The sequence below is a fragment of the Malania oleifera genome, chromosome 1 (genome assembly GCF_029873635.1).
Source record: "Malania oleifera isolate guangnan ecotype guangnan chromosome 1, ASM2987363v1, whole genome shotgun sequence".
In the NCBI taxonomy this organism is placed as follows: Eukaryota; Viridiplantae; Streptophyta; class Magnoliopsida; order Santalales; family Ximeniaceae; genus Malania; species Malania oleifera.
Window position 1 is genome coordinate 109,311,280 of NC_080417.1, and position 16,616 is coordinate 109,327,895.

The 16,616-nt window shown below is 33.5% G+C and overlaps 1 protein-coding gene across 2 annotated transcripts; it reads right to left on the minus strand.

Annotated features, from left to right (window-relative positions):
* Window positions 1-1,002: 1,002 nt before the first annotated feature.
* On the minus strand, window positions 1,003-13,155 carry LOC131155495 (MDIS1-interacting receptor like kinase 2-like). Of its 2 annotated transcripts, XR_009136832.1 has the most exons (8): window positions 12,242-13,146; window positions 3,625-3,791; window positions 3,251-3,479; window positions 2,930-3,136; window positions 2,767-2,853; window positions 2,593-2,694; window positions 2,113-2,496; window positions 1,003-1,432 (listed from the first exon to the last, which is right to left on the minus strand). XR_009136832.1 is itself a non-coding variant. In XM_058108692.1 (2 exons), the coding sequence occupies exons 1-2, from the start codon at window positions 13,068-13,070 to the stop codon at window positions 11,628-11,630; spliced, it is 1,182 nt and encodes a 393-aa protein (XP_057964675.1). In that variant the 5' UTR covers window positions 13,071-13,155; the 3' UTR covers window positions 11,528-11,627. The 2 variants fall into 2 exon arrangements, 1 of the variants encoding a protein (XP_057964675.1); XM_058108692.1 differs by lacking the exons at window positions 1,003-1,432; window positions 2,113-2,496; window positions 2,593-2,694; ... (2 more) ...; window positions 3,251-3,479; window positions 3,625-3,791 and adding an exon at window positions 11,528-11,980 and having other exon boundaries at window positions 12,242-13,155.
* Window positions 13,156-16,616: the final 3,461 nt, after the last annotated feature.

A 16,616-nucleotide genomic window follows, 5' to 3' on the forward strand; every position in this document is an offset into this window, starting at 1 on the left:
ACGTCGCGACAATATGTATACAATTTTATAGCTTTTGTCGTATATAGTATGATATAGCAATATGAATAATAGAAAATTCAGATGATACAAATGTTTTAAGCTACTGTTCATGTGTTTTACAGTTTTGCCAGACCATGTAGTTTTAAATACTATTATTATAAATTTATAACTCGGTCGTCACACACTAGTAATAGCATATTTCTACTTACTCAGCATCGTCTCACCCCTTTACTTTACCACTTTTCAGGTGAGCCAGCTAGACGAGCAAATCAAGCTCGCGGATAGGGAGTTGACTTGGCTACCCTTGTTGTAGGATAAGTTTGTGGCAGATTTTTTTTATTTTTGGGCTAGATAATACTGGAGGGGGATATTGTATTTGGCTATGGCCTCAATGCACTGAATTTTGATATTGTTTAGTATATATGGTTGCATGGCTTGTATATCCGCTGCGTATGTATGGTTATATATATAAAAATTGTGAGAATTTTGAGGATGTTACAACTTAATTTAAAGAATTATGAAGATGATGCACCCTCCGAGTTATGTATATATTCAACTTATGCCTTTTTCAAATTTTCAAATCCTTAGCCAAGTGTTTCTAATATTTTCAATGATTTAGGCTTAGCAATGAATGCTTTAAGCTTGCCCGACCAAAAATATATAAATGAATGTTTCTTTAAAGGAACTAAGCCTACATTGCCTCATTTCTTATGATTCCTAACTTTCACTCATCCTTTCAAAAATATTTTAACATTCATTTGATCATATTTATCGTTGTACGTGGTTTTTTTTTTTTTTTTGAAAAAATTTTAACGAAATTTCGGCAGCATGCTGTCTGTAAATTGGAGATTTTCCCATTAAACCTATACCTGATATGTTCAAATAATTAATTTATAATTCAGTTCAAGGCACACGAGAACCTATATCCACTACTAGCATGCAATACACATCAATTGCATCTGTCATACAGGAGGCATTCTAGACTAGCATGCAATCATGTAGCAATCAACAATTCACAACAATAGTACATGTATCCATTAAATTCAGAATATCCAACAAGTAAAAAGCTGTCATCCATACAAGATGAATATCTATCATATGAAAATTTCTTAACTAAACAAGATATACAATTATGATAACAATAAAAAAAAAAAAAAAAAAACATGTACGCATTATGCAACAATATCAAGTAATTAGAAATAACAACATCCAAAAGCAAGACCGCTCCATAAGGAGGATGCATTTAGAAGGAGCACACATCCAAAATGACCATCCATTCAAAAGGAAGCTGCATCGAAAATGAAGATGCATCCACAAGGAGGATGCATCCAAAAGGAGGTTGAATCTGCAAAGAGGATGCTTAGGCACATTCACAAGGAGGATGCTTTCACAAAGATGATGCATCCAAAAAGTGCAACACTAATGGAACTTTCTGAAACAACAATGATAAAAAAAAATAATATTATTTGATGAAAAAACAAATAATTATAAACTTTAATTGAAAATATATGTGTCATTTCATTGAATTTAATGGATAGATTAAACTTGAATTGAAAATATATATGGACAGATTAAACTTGAATTGAAAATATATGCGTCTCTCTCTCTCTCTCTCTCTCTCTCTCTCTCTCTCTCTCTCTCTCCTTATATATTCACACACACAATATTATTGGACGTGAAAGACATCTATCATTCTCACATCAAACTTTTACGTGTTATTTATTTTTTATTATTATAGTAATTTTCTCAAGTCATATCTGTTTGTAATATTAAGTTTTTGCAATATTCATGCAAACTATCTTTAACTACATAATATAAAAATTGCCCCAAATATGAAACTTTAGTTCTTCCTTGAATTTGTACTTTTCCTAGAGAATACATGTAATGCTATCTCCCCCCCCCCCCTTCAAAACAAATTATCCCATTACTGTCACCCCCTAACACTCAACTTAATGGTTTTTAGTGTCCAAGTTAGAATAACGTATAAAGCTCTTTAGAGGAGCTAGTATAAGTATTCGTTAATCATTGAAAAATTCGTCATATTATAAAACAAACAAAATCATAAAATACTTTTACACAAGTACTATGTTAAGCTATAAGTACCATACATACCTTATAATCAGAGGAGCCACCCACATCATCTGGTCGAGATTGGTGCATCATTTCCTCAAACTGTGCTTGCCTAATCATCATGGCTTGTAGCTAGGTTTGAAAGGTGGAGATTGTGTCTTTCAATTGTGCGTTCTTCATTTCCACCATCTGCATCCGTTGAGCCATCTCCTGCACACGATACTCGACCTCTTGACACTCTTGTTCCATGTTTGCACAAGCCACCGCACCCATGGATGATGATGTTGTTGGGGCGATGTATCCACTTCCAAGACCTTTCACCCAGCCCCTTGCTTGTTACCCAAGCACCTAGGAAGTGATCTCGAAATCTGTCGTGTGGTGACTCCCCTCTGAAACAGGTGCATCCCTCAGCTCGACCATCCGTGCCTAATCTCAGCCATGAAAATGATAAAAAGGAATAAGTAAGAGTACAACTTTGATGTTTTGAATCAAGTAATAAACTAAATATTTTGTTCCACTTACATGTCTGTCCTGCTCACCCTCGCATCACTCCCCCAATCGCCATTGGTGTGTTCTCTGATAAAGATCCTTCAGTGGCTCCTCTGTGCCAGTATCGGGATCATGCTACATTATCATATAAGACATCATTAGTATTATGTCATGTAATGGTCAGATAGTTTTATATATGTTAATTACTTGTCGATGATTTACGAATAACCTCGATCCACCACAATGCGTCATAGGGAGTTTGCTGCGATTCACAACATTTGTTTCACATATGGCCTCTAAGGAAAATGTAATGACGGTTTATTAGCGACATCAATGTTAAAACTTAGTGATTATAATACAAACACATCACCTGATAGCGTGGGTCGCAAAAATGGCGACACACCACCTCCCAATTATCTTGGGATATCTTATCGTATGGTCGTGCTTCTGCTTCATCTCCCATCACTCGAAAATGCTTGTGCATTTTTTAGCGATAGCTTTTAAATTTATTACACAATTGGACGATGACTGCCCTCCTCACATGGTCATCCTAGATGATGTCCATATCGAACACCTCCTGCATATATAGGTAATACAATTACAATGTTAGACAGTTGTTAATTGGCTAGTATATTAAAAGTAAAAAAAAAATTTAATTTAAAAGGACTTTATAGGATTTGGGATTACTTACCAAAATGCGCATGTAAAGAACCATGCGCTGCTCCCGAGTCATTTGCAGACAACTGAAGGCCATGAATGGAGCATACTGTCAGCATATAATGTCGAGCTCCCTCGTCTACACGGTGCACCAATCGTTCAACGGGGCGGTGTCACCTAAAGGAATGTTGATCCGAATTCGCTACTTTGTCCTCTCCAGGTGCTTCTTCAGCAACATGTTCTTTGCAGCACCACAACTTGACCTAACCGTGGATGTAGATGTTGAAAGTAGAGTTAAATTAAGAACAACATTATAATCATACACGTGAATAACTAACATCAATAGTTGAAATGTAAATAAATTAATCATATCCATACCAACATTGCTCATCATGGTCGACAACTCACCTTGCGTATTAGTTGCATAAGTGGTATCCATGTCTGGCCGAGGTGCCGATGGCTCAGACAATGGTGCCACCGCATTAGGACCGACGAGCTCCACCGATCTCGAGGATATCGGAACATCCTCATATGATGTAGTTGTGTGCCTAAAGGAAGTTGGCCACGTCGACCTCCTAGGGTCATGTATGCAAATTATTAGACAAATAAATATAAGAAGTACGAATATTAGATGGATACATAATACATATATTTTAAGTTATTTTCACATGTAAGATATATAGTGACAAACATAACATGCTTACCCCCCTATACATCCTCAATATCGGTATCATCCTCACTTTCTAAAGTTTCTTCCTATTTACTATAGTACTCGACCCCTATTTCATCTTCCCCATCAGTTTTCTTATCGTCGATGAAGTGAACGTCTATAGGAGGTTCAATTGTAATGTCAGCAGTCCTTACGTGTTCTACCGTGGAACCATCCCTATGCAATGGTATAGGATTGGCGCCTTCTTTGACAAAATTTAAAGCAGATTGCATTACTGCACTGACAGATGACTCCTCTTCTTGGAATGTAGCCTCACTGGCACTCATCTCTCCATTTACAACTTTTGTAATAGCATACAAACTTCGAGGAGGAATCTTTTGGGCCACATGGCATTCACCCTCTAAACTAATATTTTATTTATTTTTTGTTAAATAAAGGAAACATTAGTAATGGTTCCCAAATCCATCACTAATAATGGACTGATAGTGATGAATCCTTAAATTCGTCACTAATACTCTGAAGTAATTTTTTTATTCTTTTAAAATAAAGGAAGCATTAGTGACGGTCCACAAATCTGTCACTAATAACGGGCTAATAGTAATGAATTTAGGGATTCGTCACTAATATTCTGAACTAGTTTTTTTTTTTTAAATAAAGGAAGCATTAGTAACGATTCCCAAATCCATCACTAATAAAAGGCTAATAGTGATGAATCCTTAAATTCGTCACTAATACTCTAAACTAATTTTTTTTTTATTTTTTTTAAATAAAGGAAGCATTAGTGACGACTCCCAAATTTGTCACTAATAAAGAGCTAATAGTGACGAATCCTTAAATTTGTCACTAATGATCTGAACTAATATTATTTTAAAATAATATTAGTGATGGTTATTTAACTGTCACTCATAAGTGTCTTTTAGTGACGAATTTAATTCATCACTAATACCGAAAAAATCATCGCTAATATTTTTTCGGGATAATTTTTGTGCGAAAAATGTTTTCCTGCTATATTTTCTAATTTTTTTGTAGTGATTGCATGGACGGAATGCCATCTGGGTGGTCATAGACCGACTAACAAAGATTGCTCATTTTCTCCCTATTAAAGTCAACTACTCTATGAATAAACTAGCAGAGTTATACATTGAGGAGATAGTCCGACCCCATGGTGTGCCAGTATCCATAATTTCATATCGAGACCCACGATTTGCATCGCGGTTCTAGAGGAGTTTGTAGAAAGCTTTGGGGTCTCAATTATCATTCAGCACAGCCTTTCATCCTCAGACTGATGGGTAGAAAGAGAGGACGATCCAGATACTTAAGGACATGCTACGAGCATGTGTGCTGGATTTCAGGGGTAGTTTGACCCACTAGGCAATTGTGCTTTATAAACACTACCGTAACCTCCTATTTCGATGTAGTATCTGATGTCAAAGTCCTATATTGCTTCAATAATGTCTTCACATGCAATCCTATCATCATAATTCCATATCGAAAATATGTCTCCATTCTTAATGACACTTGCTTCATTTTTTGTATTCTTTCCCTTTCGATAAGATAGGAAGAAAAATCCAAGAGCAAGGAGAGATAGGAATATACCGATGGGAATAAAAGTGGACTTCTGGTGTCTTCCTATGTTTCTCCTTGTTTTGTATATGAAGCCAATGTGTAACGCCCCGACTCTCTACATGGGGCCGAAGTGCTACTAGTTCATTCATTTACCTAATAATCCACATACTAATATCATGTATGCAGCAGAAAACATAAATATAATCTCTACAAATATAATACCAAAGTTTACAATTTTTATCCATAATCCAAATTACCTATTCACCACCAGTAACCACATATATACATATCCCCAAAAACATAACCTACACTCCTAGTATTCACAACTCCAGTATGTTTCACAACCATCTATAAAATCTAAAAGACTTAAAACATAAAACATAAAATATTTACACTCCAAAAACATCATTAAAATGTCTATACCCTTTTTCTTATATCTTCCAAAAATGCTATAAAACCTCGAGCCCTCTAAGCTCGATCTCAAGGAAATCTTGAAAAGGATAAATTCATATTCGGGTGAGACACATCTCAAGAATGGAAGAAATAATATATTAAAACAGCGTGTGACTAATATGAGGTATAAAAATATCATTATAATATCATTTGCAAACCATTAATATAATACTGAAATCATTCTCTAAACCTACCAATCACATGCAAAGGTTTAACCCATGAGATTACCCAAGGATAGGGGTAATTACCCGCCCATACAATTAGCACCCCTCTACTATGATATTTAGGTAACCGTAAGGTCACTACTAAAGCATACTAGGGCACTCACCTTACTGATAAGACCTTAAGTGTAAGATTAATCTTGTAGTCACACCGTTCAATAATAGCTTACTGCCAAAGACCCTAAGGATAGGGAAATCTACTCGCCCATACAAGTAGGTTCCCTCTGCCCTAGTACATTATGCAGCCTCTACCACATCTGAAGTTACTAGTGCACTCGCCTTTCTCAACAAGCCCTCAGGTGAAAAGTACGCCTCGCCCAATCATAACATGTTCTACGTACATAAGTACTTCTTATATCATAATACATTATTCTTTTTGTCATTAATCAATCATACTTTTCTGTTCATGTTCATAGTTTAAACATTGCATTGCATTTCACTTTACCTACATTACATCATTCACATTTGTCATTTTCATTCCATTGTCATTTCATTGTCATTACATAACATTTTTATTTCATTTCCTTCGTACAATAGCTGGTCTTTAGCCATTATCAGTTAGTTTACAACTCCTTTTAGCTGTCATTAGTTAGTATATACAAAAGTGTGCTAGAATCTGCTAACATGGTTGTCTTTCAGCTGTCTTACATTTATATGGTTGCATTTAACATATACAAGCAACATGATCCATAACATTTTTACTCTTAACGCTTTACTTACTTAGCCTGTATCTTATACATTTAACATATATTTGCACAGAACTTACATTTACTCATGCCACACAATTTAACAATAGAATTCATACATATTCCTTATAAAATAAGTCAACCCACATTTAGCATTTAAATACTAAAAATATAATTTCCATTTCTTACATAATTATCCTGAAAATATTTCTCACTTTCATCAGTTCATTTTCGCATATACGTATCTAATAAACAGTTCTAAACTCGAAAAAACACAATTTAAATGGTTGGCATTTTAAACCCATACCAAAACATATGCACATATATACAACACAATTCATTTCCCATTAAATTCATAAAAATTTTGGTTTAATATATATTTTTCCCTTTACATAGTTTCTTAAACTACGCCAACAGAGACCATGAAAAATACCTACGGTGCTTACCCGAGCCCTAAATCAAAAATCCTAATTCCATTAAATTAACCCTAAATAAAATATTATTTTAATATTTCTTAGGCCCTTAAATACCAAATAAATAATTATACCCTCAAATATAACAAATTTGCTAAATTTTCCAAATCTCACTCTCGCTTTGGAGTGGGGCCTAAAAAACCCCAATTGAAAATTTACTCATGTCAAAATAATGACGATCACGATTAGGACCCCATGGTGGTGCCTAATCGTCCATTTAATAGCAAATTTAACGAGAAATTGAGAAATTAGTAAAAAGTTGCCTTACCCAAGGAATGGTGCCTATGCCGCTCCCACGATAAATCCGCTCTAGTAGAAATGTCGGTGGCGGAGTTAGGAATCTAACGACACCTTCCGTTTCTTAATCACCGCTCGTTAGGTTGACAAAATTGAGGATAGAGAGAGAGAGAGAGAGAGAGAGAGAGAGAGAGAGAGAGAGAGAGAGAGAGAGAGAGAGAACACAGAGCTCTCTCTCTTTGCAATTCAGGAAGCTTTAGGCTTCCTTATCCCTTTTTTTTTTCTTTTCTTTTCTTTTTTTTTTACTTACTTTATCTAATAATATTATATATATATATATATATATATATATATATATCATATTATTTATTCAACAAATCAAATTTAACAATACTTAATTAATTAATTAATTAATAATAAATAAATTTAATTTAATTTAATTTTTTATTCCTTTTATTTGTTTAATTAATTAATTAATTTAATAATATTCAATTAATTAACTAATCAATAATTGTTCTTAATTTAATTTTTTAATTAATTAATTACTTTTTTAAATAATTTTTTTCCAGATTATTACACAATGGGTACAGGGGATGGAAGGCAAGGAGGGAAAGGTCTCATCTTACTACACAAACTCTTGTTGCCAATTAGTTGCATGGGTCCATTATAATCCCAAAAGTTGTTTGCTATTGGTCCATTGAGGGCATTATGCCATAAGTCAATGACACGCAAATGACTAAGATAAGAAGGAAGGGTTCTAGAGATCTTATTATATGAGAGATTCAATGACTCCAACTTTTCCAACCTTTTGAGTTCTAAAGGTGACCCTCCACTTATTATGTTGTGACTAAGGTCAATAATAGATAATTGTTGAACTTCTCCAATCCACTGTGGAATAATTCCACTCAAAAACTTTCTACTCAATAGCCACTCTTCTAATGTGGAGCAATTCTTTAGATCAATTGGGATGTACCCACTAAGGTTGTTTTGTGAGAAGTCTAGAAAACAAAGATTCCAAAGTCCTCCCATTTTGCTTGGTATTTGGCCAACAAGTTGGTTCGAAGACAGACTAAGGTACTGGAGTTGGGTAATTGGGTAAGCACTTGTGGTATAGTGCCACTAATTAAGTATTTCCAATTGGTTAGACGACTAAAGTTTGAAGGGAATGGGCCAATGAGGCTATTATTGCAAAGGGAAAGAAACATCAAATTTTTCAAATGACTTAGAGGGGCAATTGGACCTACCAGCATGTTGTTTCCAAGGTATAAAAACTTCAAATTCTTCAAATTCCCTATTTTTGGAGGAATGGAACCACTCATTTGATTTGAAGCAAGGCCTAGAACCTCCAAATTAGTCAAAGGGCATATAGGAGAGATTGGACCCATGAGCATGTTTTGAGTAAGGTAGAGAAGAGACAAATTCCTTAGATTCTTTATTTCTACAGGAATGGAACCACTTATTTGATTTGAACTAGGGGATAGAGTCTCCAAATTAGTCAAATGACACAAAGGAGTGATTGGACCAATGAGCATTTTTCCCAACAAGTGGAAAATAGACAGATTTCTCAGATTCCTTATTTGTGGAGGGATGGAACCACTTAATTGGTTAGATTTGAAGACAAGAGTCTTCAAACTGATCAAATGACCTAGAGGGGCAATTGGAGCTAGGAAGTTGTTATAACCTAAGTCTAGATGCTCCAACTTCTTTAAACTTCCAATCTTTGGTGGGATTGAACCATTGAAAAGATTACTATTTACAAATAGAAATGGAAAATTCGTTAAATCACCCAAAGAAGAAGGGAGTGGACTAATGAGGTTGTTAGAATCCAACCACAGCTCCTTCAGGTTCTTTAAGAGAACAAGGGATGAAGGGATTGGTCTTGCAAGACTGTTGTCACTGAGATTTTGAGAAATTAAATTTGTCAAATTGCCCATGAATGAGAGAATGGAGACGCTGAATGCATTGTAAGAAAGATCGAGCTCTACAAGTTGGGTGAGGTTAGAGAAGGAAAAAGGTTGTAGCTCATTAGAAATAATAATAATAATAATAATAATAATAATTAATTGACAGGTTGATGTACTTGAGCTTCTATAGAGCACCAATGTCGTAGGGAATACTCTCATGGCTTAGAGAAGTGGAAACACATTTTTATCTGGGAAGTATGTAGGTGGAAAAGCAAGTGGATGTACACACCAGGCGCACATAAAGTGAGTGGGCAATGCCCCGCTGGCAGAGACGTACAACGCGGACCTCGGCTTTCAGGAGCGGCGCTTCCATTACCCAACTCTCACCATCCAAGGTCTCTGCTGGCTCACAGAGTAAATTCTCACCATCCACAAGTACCGCTGGCTCCGTGAGTGCATTTATCTAGAATTGAACCCTCGATGCTCCTTCTTATGTGTTGATGCCTTTCCACCGCTCCATGCCCGTGGGGGCCAAAAAATATGATTATTACTTATAGGTATTGTTTATACACAATTTAATGTAACGATAAATATTCTAAAATATTAATTAGATTCAAATTTTAAAAAGTCAAACCATGCATCTTGTATGTATTTTTAAAATTTTATGACGAAAAAGAAAACAAAATAGATTTCATGAATTAAAGATTTCATTTTGAAAATAAAATATTCAAGAATGTTATTCTAAATGAATTTTTTTAATTCCATGAAAATATTTGTTAAAATGTGTGTTTTAAAAAATTAAAGATAGATTTTAGGACATTCCATTTCTTTGCATTACATTATTTACACATTATTTTATATTATTACATATATAGAAATGCATAATAATATTAGTACAATGTAATCATACAAAATTGAGATTCGAAGCCTGATATATAAACAATGATTGTCCAAACGATGCCTCCTTTCTTACTTGGAAAATTTGCAAGTTTGGTGATACTCCATATAATGCAAAATTTTGTTTTATACCATTCACTTCAATAGTGGAGCAAAGTTAAATGTTAAGTTTTGAAAAATATTGATAATTACTACAAGAAATTAGCATCCTTTCAATGTCAACCAACACAAGCAAGGGGATAAGGAATTTCTAAGGAGGATTTTTCAGGAGCATGACAAGCGATTGTTTCCAAGACATCAATTGGGATTCATGAATAGCATGATATGACCAAGTAGGTTGAAAGAAGTTTCCTTCAGGCACGCAGGGCATGAATGGATGACATTCAACACCACTTGATGAGCACATTTCGATATGCTAAGGACAACATTACAAACATGAGCATTACAAAAGAGTACTAGCAAAGCAGTAGGAAATTGATGGATGTGTAGGAGTGATACTTCCTCATTCTTCTAGTTCTATCCTCATTGCCACCAATTTTAATAGTTCATGAATGCCTCTAAAGGATTTAGTATTCCCTTATTCCTTCTTGATAAATTCACTAATTTGGGTTGTGCAATTTGGTGTTTTTAATGAGAATTTTTTTTTTATTTTTTAGTTTTTAAACTAGAAAGGAGGGTTTTGTAGCTGATTATTGATTCTCTTCAAAAACAATGTTGTTATTGATGTTTCAATATTTATATATTAGAAGAAATTGTTCACATGGAATTAGCATTATGTGTTTTTTTCTAATCTATCTATTTTTGTAGTAAACACCCACCTACATTAGGAAAATGTAAACAAACAACCATAAATAGATGGTAAACTATGATTTTGGTTGCAAAGATTTTTCTTTAATTCCAAAGTTGCTAGGCATAATCAAGATTTTCTATTTTTGTGTTGAAAGCTCTATTCTTTCTTTGTGCAATTGTAGTTCTCAATTCTATTTGATGAGGACAATGACCAACAATATGCATGTCTACACAAAGTAAATATTCCATTTGCACTTGGTTTGAAACTTTATCTTGTAGAATAAAACAAGAAAATGCATCTGTGAGCTTGTGTGTGGAGAGAGTTGTTGGGAAAAGGTAGCTTAGTCACTAAAGACGATATACTCATTTATGAGTCATCTACTTATGTAAATAGTTATACTTCCTAAAAAGGAGATTGATAAAACAATTGTTTTTGTATTTGACTTGAAGTCCAAGTGTGTAGAACAATAATATGAGCACTGTTGACTACTACAATTTGCACATACCAAACAAATTTATTGGTTCCATAATTGCGACAATGAAATTTCATGAAATGATTTGGTTAATGGCTTCCGTTGACCTAGAAATTCCTCAGAGATAGTCTTCATTGTTGGCCTGGACTTTGGTTTGGCATGTACACAAGCAAGAGCAAGTTTTGTAACAAGAACAAGCTCACTTGCAACTAGCTGATTGGTTGGAGGTGAAAGGCGTGAGTCTATCACATCATGGAGCATTATGTATTTAGTAGATGCAGATAACAATGAAGAAAGCAACTCTCCCGGATGCCTACCCATTATTATTTCTAGTGCCACCACCCCAAAGCTGTAAACATCACACTTTTCTGTAACAACCATGGAGTAGGCAAGTTCTGCATAAAAAATAATTAGATGTTAAAACATGGCCCTTCCTAACAATTAATGATATGTACCATGTTCAATCTATCCATCCGCATTATGTTATATTATCAGAATCACAATACCTGCAAACAACAAAATTCTACACATGTTGCGACACAACTAATAACAATGGTGGTATGTTAGGACCGACAAGTGACTAAACCATAGATGAACCAATTAATATTATAAGGAAAATATGAGAAAGTTTAAAAGAAGAAGAATATACAATCCACCTGGTGCAATATATCCATAAGTGCCTGCAACTATTGTTTGATTAGATGAATCAGGGTATAATTTCCTGGCAGTGCCAAAGTCTGAGACTAAAGCCTCAAATTGAGAGTTCAAAAGAAGGTTGTTGCTTGATATGTCTCGATGAACAATCGGTGGGATGCAATCGTGGTGCATGTAAGATAGAGCATGTGTTGTTGCCTTAACAATGTTGATGCGCTTAATCCAATCTAGTTTCACCGCTTCATCATCATCCCTCAAGGCACAAAATAAACTCCCCCTTTCCATGTACTCATAAATTAAAAACATGCATCGTTTATGTAGACAAAATCCATGAAGCTTCACAATGTTTCGATGTCGAATATGAGTTAACATGTGAACCTCATTCCTAAAACTATTATCAAATGCAGGCTCCTCAGCTTCCAAATGGTGAAGTTTCTTTAAAGCAACCACTTTTCGACTAGGCAATTGTGCTTTATAAACACTACCGTAACCTCCTGTCCCGATGCAGTATCTGATGTTGAAGTCCTCTGTTGCTTCAATAATGTCTTCATATGCAATCCTACCATCATAATTCCATATCGAAAATATATCTCCATTATTAATGACACTTGCTTCATTTTTTGTATTCTTTCCCTTTCGATGAGATAGGAAAACCAATCCAAGAGCAAAGAGAGATAGGAATAAGCCGATGGGAATAAAAATGGGCTTTTGCTTAATGTAAAAATGGACTACTAGAAAGATAGCGATAATGGTACAAGTAGCGTAAAAAGAAACAAAGGCTGCAGCCCATGAGAATAAGGAAATGAGATGAACAGAGGATGAGGATGCCATGCTATATGGACTAAATGTAGACTACAGCCCATGAGAATAAGGAGATGAGATGAACATAGGATGAGGATGCCATGCTATATGGACTAAATAACGTGCGTTGTGAGTCCTTAAATAATGCAGGATGGTTGGGTGTTGTCTACGTTCACACTGGATATGGGCCCTTAAAGCCAACTTGGAGAAAAGATAAAATGTGTGGTCTGGGTGGTTGTGCATGGTCTACTTTCACACTGGATATGGGCCCTTAAGCCCTCTTTATGAAAGCGAATTTTCAACAGCCAATAGGCAATACCCACCTTTCAGGCCAATTTCTTGCGTCTTCCCTATTTCCGAATTTTGATACAAAATAAAGCGAAACAAAATAAAAATAAAAAGATTTTTTTCCAGGATGTAAATACTCTTCTGTTTTATTCCTTTCAAGTAAGTATAGACTTGAATCGTCATCAACAACAGATATTTTTTTTAAAATATTTTAGTGATAATTTTTGTAATGCATTTTGTAAATATTTTAGTAAAAATTTTAAATTCATTGTCTGCAACTTTGATTGTGTTTTTTTATTAAATATTATTTTTTATTATTCAAAACTCTAATTTTGACAAGCCCTATAGCTCCACAAGCAACACCAAATCAGGAAGATGAAAATGTTGTTATTAGTTCATAGACGCGATCATGATAATTCATTAGGCAAATCACAAGTGAGAAATTGAATTTGGGATCTTAGGGTTACAAAAATTGAACTTGGCTTTTGCTACTTAAGTAAGTCCAGCTGATAATTAAATAATATATAATAACATTTAATTTCTAGTAAAAAATAAATAAAACTATTTTTCTTTGAATCTTTGATGTGCTTTAAACGATTATGACTAATTTGGTTCAACGAAATAATTATTTCTTAAAATAAGATGAAATAAAGTTTAAATTTTTGGGATCAAGAGAATATGCATTCCTTTATTATTTCTAATTATTCTTTGAACGTGTAATGAGAAATAAATAAACATCTCCACTATAAAATTTGGAAATAGTTATTCCTTATCCATTCTTTATTATGAACTCATACAATATTTCACATTATTATTTGCTTTATAATTACAACATAATTTCTTGGATAACTAATTGTAACTAACCTACTAAATCTAATTTAATTCTAAAAATGGACATCCTGCAAACCAAATGTAATCTTAATTAAATATATATATTTTTTTAGTTTTTGAAGGATCATAGAGAATACAACATCTTCACGGCATGTTGGAAACCAGTGTTATATTGGGAGAAATTATTGTATAGACCAAGAGAAACTCATGACAAGCCTCCACGAGCATGGCACGGTGGTAAAGCAATGAGCAATCGTCAAAGAGAATCTCTATTTCAAGCCTACTTCTTTTATCGAGGCACAATAGTTAAATTTAGAAGTTACATTTCTCAAAGTGCCTATTCAAAAAATTGCAAACAATTATAGTTTCAAAATAAATTTTATGATTTTACTACTCATTTTTTAGGCATTATTTCCAGCCCAAAAATAAAATAAAATAAAAAACACACTTTTCGTCTTACTACTCATTATTTCTCAAAAGTGTAAGTTTTACGCTCACATTTATACTTTATATTGATTTTTCAGTAGGAGAATAAATTTTTTTTTTTTTTGAAAATATAGAAAAAAATCAATTACACCTTTATACATTATATTGATTTTTCAATAAGAGAATAATTTTAAAAAAAATATATAGAAAAAAATTTCAATTATGATTTTTTCATTTATACAGCCAAGAATATGTTATTGACTAGATATATAATTTGATTAGAACATTTCAATAAATGACAAGAATGTTAGTTAAAGCAAGACTAATAAAAGCCACAAAAATTTTCTATTGACATCTTTTCACAAATTTTTCTAAAGGTTCACCAAAAAGATAAAATATCTCCAAATATTTAGTAAAAGTACAAGTTAAGGAACACCTATAACTATCCCAAAAATCAAATTAAAAAAAAATTGTGAAAATTTTTAAATCAAGTTATGTGTCTTGTTGTCAAAACTCAGATGAGGTCCACGTTATTAAGTTTATGCCTTTTTGTCAAAATAAAATAAGTATATTTTGTTCTTAAACTGTACTATATGTATTATTTCTTTTTTATTTTTCATATAAAAAGACATAAAATATCTTTCATAGTTCCTAATATTTTTCGAGTTTCAAAGAAACAAAGGCACTAACCCATGAGAATAATAAGGAGATAGGATTAACAAAGGCTAATGATGTCATGCTATGTGGACTAACTGTGGTTAATTAATTAATGTGTGACTATATTGTAGTGAATATAATATATGAGTGCTGTGAGTCCTAAAATAATGCACGGTGTTGTGTTTGTTGCAAATCAATTCGCCATTGCCGTTGGTCTTTGGGTCAACTCTAATGCTACCCCTGCCCTTACTTGTTTTTTTAATAGGAGAAAACGATGTGTCTCTCACTTTCCTGGAAACCAATTTGTACTCAAAGTTGTAGTTTCCACTACTTTCCAGTCTACTGACTTCTATATTGACCCAAAGAGGATTTCAAATTTATAAAATTAGTTTCTTATTTAAGATGGTTGTGCTGCTTTTGTAAGATTTTATTTGTTTTAAATTTAAAAGTACTTAACAAATATTTTATAAAATTTAGCGAGAAAGATAGAATAAACTACTAATTAAGGGTTCATGGAGAATATAACATCATCACGGTATGTACATAATACTAATATTACCTTTGTATTATATTGGGAAAAATTATTGTACAAATCAAGAAAAAATCATGACAAATACAAATCATACTTGTTAATTTGTTCACTCATAATGTCTTAAAGTGCACATTTAAGCAATTATTGGAACTCAGTGACCCATTTAAACCTAGAAATTAAATGAATAAAATGAGTATGTCCACTGTAACCCATTAATTCATCTAAATTTTCAACCTAATCAATTGTAATTGTAATCAATTTAATGCACAGAGCATAAAACTATACTATCTTCAATCCTTGCAGAAAGATTAAAGAAGTTAGAATATCTGGACCTTTGGTAAAAACCAACCAAGAATTGAATCAATGGTTCAACATTTTCAGTTCGTGTTCACACGGTTTATATACGGGAGAAAAAAATTTGATCATTGAATCTTCCTTCCAATTTCCAAATTCAAACCACAAGGTGATGATGGTGATATAAATTGATGGTGACTCTGGTGCACCTCACCTTGGTGGAGCGTAGGTGGAAGTCAAGTTCAAAAAGCACGTCAATATTTCGTATTTCACGGAAAAAGGTGTTTCACAGAAAATGAATAAGCTTTGTGAGCATAATTCAATTTAATACTTCTTGTTATTACATCCCAATTTTACATTATATAATACAATCAACTATTCTAAACAAGAAAATAATCCCCCTATAGAATAATATATAATATTCTACATTTACCTACTTTCCTAATTTACTCATTATTGACAAAGATATTTGGGATTTTAACACTCCCCCTCAAGTTGGATCATGGATATTAATCATCTCCAACTTGCTATTGAGATCATCAAAGTTA

What these genes read in the sequence shown, in the direction of transcription:
- LOC131155495 (XM_058108692.1), bottom strand. Translation starts at nt 13,070, where the DNA reads ATGGCATCCTCATCCTCTGTTCATCTCATTTCCTTATTCTCATGGGCT. An exon ending in TTATGGATATATTGCACCAG is followed by an intron (nt 11,981 to 12,241) that starts GTGGATTGTATA and finishes TTTTTTATGCAG; the next exon opens with AACTTGCCTACTCCATGGTT.